Here is a 3,886-nt window from a genome sequence, read left to right as displayed (position 1 = left end):
CAAAACTCAGCATCTATTTTGCTATCCACCAACCGCTCTGTTCTGGCCTCTTCTCACCTTTCCTGTCTCCTTTTCCCATGACACTCATCCCCTGTGACCTGGACACTTGCGCATATGCACAAGGATAGTTACATACACATTTGTAAACACGGACTATATCATTTGCAGATTTGGACCTATGATTAATTTAGCTTTTCTTTCTTTTTTTCTTCCCCTCCTTTTCTTCCAGCTGGCAGTCAGAGAAAAGATCATGAAAGTATTACATTAATTCATTATTCAACATAGTCCACTAGCTTTTCTCAGTAGTTTGACGACACAAAATGCTCATAACCAAACTGTCCCAAACATTCGCAACTTGACTTGCGTAAGGGGTGCTGCGGAGGCACGCGCTGATGCCTCTGCTTCACAGGTCAGAGCACATGCATCTCACCGAGAGCCACATGCAACACACTGAGCTTGCAATACAGCCCAGCCTCAGCACTCGGTGAGCATGAAAGCTGTCAAGCACCTAGGAAAAGTGCAGGAAGAGCAAAATCCCTCCTGCTTATCATGTATGTGGTCCTTTACAAGAGCTGATTTCCTCCCCTGCTAGAGGGTGCCTTCACCAGCATCTGCCTCTGACACTCCTTCGTGTTTACATGGGGTCCTGTGAGAAGTGCTCCCTTTGGGAGGACAGCGCCCTCTCACCAACGGCTTTGGACAAGCCAAGCAGTGTTTCTTTGCCCCATTTCTTGCTCCTGCCACGGCGGTTAACTGAGAATATTCATTCTGCAATGGGGCTAGAAAACCCAACTTGCTGGAACTCAGGAAACCAGGTTTGCAACCCAAAATCTTCCACCAGCCACGGACAAATCACCTCTCTGTTCCTCAGTCTGTCTGTCACCTGGGTTACGCCAAGAGTGTACCATGGAGATGTACTGGTGAGAACAGAGTAGAAGAGGTGCCCATTTTACTAACTGCCATACTCAAAGTGCTTGGAGACACTTGGCTGCAGACTACCCCAAAAGGCGCAACGCAGTATCAAGAGGACAGCGTTTGTTTTGACTGGCCATGGAAAATCATGCATGTTGTTACAGCCACTGTGGGATGGAGTTATTTGGAAGATCTAATTAAACTAAGCATTTGCCAAGCAAGGGGAAAAAAAACCAGAGCAGTCAGAAGGCACAGCAAATTAACCTACAGAGGCTGAAGAGGCAGATGAGCTCTCAGCGGGGTCTAAAAACAGGCAGGGAGGTGGCAATACATGCACAAATACAAGCTGGAGAGAGAAGCCAGCAAGGGCTGGTACCTCTAGAGCTGGTTGGACCAAAGTAAGCCTCTAAGCATTGCATCCAGGAGGAAATGGTGAACCCTGATGCCAGGAGGCCACTTTCAAACCATGGGGACCAGAAAAAGGCAGGTCAGCTCAAGAGACCTCAGCATCTCAGCCCAGGGAGCGGTAGGGGAGACAGCGCCCCAGGCTGTCATCTTGTTTCCTCACTGCCTGGGCTTGCCTCTGCAGTGCAGCTCAGTAGGATGCTCTGCAGGGCTCTGGCACCATTTGGAGAGCAGCCTACAGGAAAGAAGGCTCGGAAGGAGCCCCAGAGCTGGGGAAAACCTCCCCACAGTCAAAACACGAATGCTAGAATTGCTGGGGCAGGTGAAACGGGGAGAAGCAGTGCACAGGGCCAAAGCTATGGTGGAAATCACACACAACCAGGTAAGGAAGGCAGTAAAACCAACTAATGAAGCCGAGGAAAGAAAAGAAGAGGAACAAGGAAGAAAGTCTTTAGGTGGTTAGAAGTCAGAAACTTCAGAGGACAATATCCTAGAGAAGGAAGGAAAAATACAAACTACCTGTATTTCTAACCTTGCCGTCACTGCAATGAACAATGCCTTAATGAAGCCAGATATGGAGGATCTAGGCATAAGGTAAGGTCTAATATCTCTCTTGTGACAACATTACTCATGATCACACCCGCCAGGACAGTCAAGTGCTGAGTTACGGGGAGAAACGTGATTAAAGTCCGTCCCTGTACTTCACAAGTTATAAGCATCCTGTATCTTAGGGGCTAGAGGACTGCCCTTTGCTTTGCCATCTCTCTTACGATGGGTTCTGGAGGATGGTGAGCCTATGTAAGGCACTGTAATGATAAAAGTGAAGGTCCAGGATCACAGAGACGGTACACAGCACCAAGCAGCAGTGCTATGCACACCCGAAATTCACACACCCTAGAGAGAGAAAGCAGTGATAGATTATTAAGGGTGAAGTGAAGGAGATGGGATTGGGCATGAAACCATAAAGCAAAGCAGGAATTCAATTCCAGGACTGTCAAACTCACTTGTGGCACTGGGTGCATTCACCTGAAGAAGGATGCTGTTTTCAGAGAAAAAATGTCCCAGTGAGGACACGATGGTGAGCAGGGGAGAGCTGAAGCCTCCCCTCAGCCAGCAACCCCAGCCTGACCATTGCCAATGATGGCAAGGGGTGGCTGGGGATGCCATGGTTTAACTGACAAGGCTCTCAGCAGGGCACAGACCTTCACTGTGGGGGCATGACACACCTGCAAAACACTTCTTACTGGCACAGAGCAGAGCACACCTAAGATCACTACAGAGGAACCCACTAGCTGAGACCCTGAGATAGACTCCTCAAAAGTGCGGAGGACACACCTCACTAAATCTTCCAACAAGTGAACTTGCAGATTCAAGGCACACATTGGGATTAAATGCTGATTCCAAAAACCTGTACTGAAAATGAAGCCCTCCGTCTATCCACAACAGCAGAACACAGCCAAGACCAAACCAACAAATGAAGGAATGGCCACATGCCCAGAGCGCTCCACTGTGTATCCAGAGGAGTTCAGAAACCATTCTTGGAAATCTAGTCTGCATGTGCACCTCAATTAGCAAGCCTTTCTGGCACTTGGTGGGAGAAACTCAAACTGCAGTACTGGAGCAGTCATCTGCGGAATAATAACTTGCCTGGAGGACTGGGACAAAATACAGCTGAGCACTGATACCCAGATGGATGTAAAACCTCTTTTTCCAGATTCTGTCTAACTTCTGCCACTCCTCCAAGAACCCTGCATGCTACACCCTGCAAAGGGAGCACAGGTACTTACTTTCCTGAAATCCCACCGTAAAACCTACTCTCAGAGATCAGTGTTCATGCCAATTTCTCCCAGTAATGATTTGAGACTATGGCTGGTAAGTCGAGTGCCGTTGCTGCAGTGAGTGCAAAGAGTTCTGCCTTTATCCATGAAAACCTCTAGCCCACTCATCCTTTTGTCAGTGTTTATAAGTAAAAGCATTTCTGGCAAACCAGGAGCTCTTACCTCCGAATCGTCCTTAGCAGGGTCGACCTGGCCTCATTGTGAAAGGTGATGATGACACTAGTTGGCGGGAGGTCCTGGCGATAGTGCAAAGTTGTACATCTGGGGAGAGAGAAAAAGGTTGTTCAGGCACTGGAATTCAAAGTGGGAGCTCGCTTCATTAGTACAGGCAGCAGAGTCTATCAGTAGATGGTTTTCCAGCTGCTGTTAAAAAGAGGTTTTCTGTGTGAATCCTTTCTGAAGGAGTCCAGAAACTGCCAAGTAAGACACTGAGGATTAAAGCAGCAAAAAGAGCTTAACTGCCATCAATAGGAAGAGAGAAGAAAGGAGGCACCCAACTTGCAGCCCTTTTCTCTAACCATTGCTTCCCAGTTATTGCACCATCCTGGTGTCACCAGCCTCCCCCACCAACAGGTAATAGGAAGATAAAGGCACTTCCTTTTTATACCAGTTAGGGCAATGTCACCTTCAGCAAAGATGCTCCTCACTGACATTAGCAAGAAGGGATCAGAAACGAGTTCTTCACGCCAGAAGTAAGGCACGGGTGAGGTGCTTGCAGAAGGCCACCTGAA

General features: G+C 48.1%; 1 protein-coding gene across 1 annotated transcript in view; it reads right to left on the bottom strand.

Moving 5' to 3' along the window:
* The window catches only part of GALNT14 (polypeptide N-acetylgalactosaminyltransferase 14), a gene marked incomplete at its 5' end in the record, with an annotated part of 39,152 nt that extends 35,736 nt beyond the window's left edge, over positions 1–3,416 (bottom strand). The window contains one exon of the mRNA XM_010135876.1: positions 3,318–3,416. Within this exon, the coding sequence (XP_010134178.1) occupies positions 3,318–3,416 (99 nt within the window). The remainder of the gene's footprint in view (positions 1–3,317) is intronic.
* Between the last annotated feature and the right edge of the window lie 470 nt (positions 3,417–3,886).

This window comes from Buceros rhinoceros, unplaced genomic scaffold (assembly GCF_000710305.1).
Source record: "Buceros rhinoceros silvestris isolate BGI_N320 unplaced genomic scaffold, ASM71030v1 scaffold5275, whole genome shotgun sequence".
NCBI lineage: Eukaryota > Metazoa > Chordata > Aves > Bucerotiformes > Bucerotidae > Buceros > Buceros rhinoceros.
This window is presented reverse-complemented; position numbering and strand designations above follow the sequence as displayed.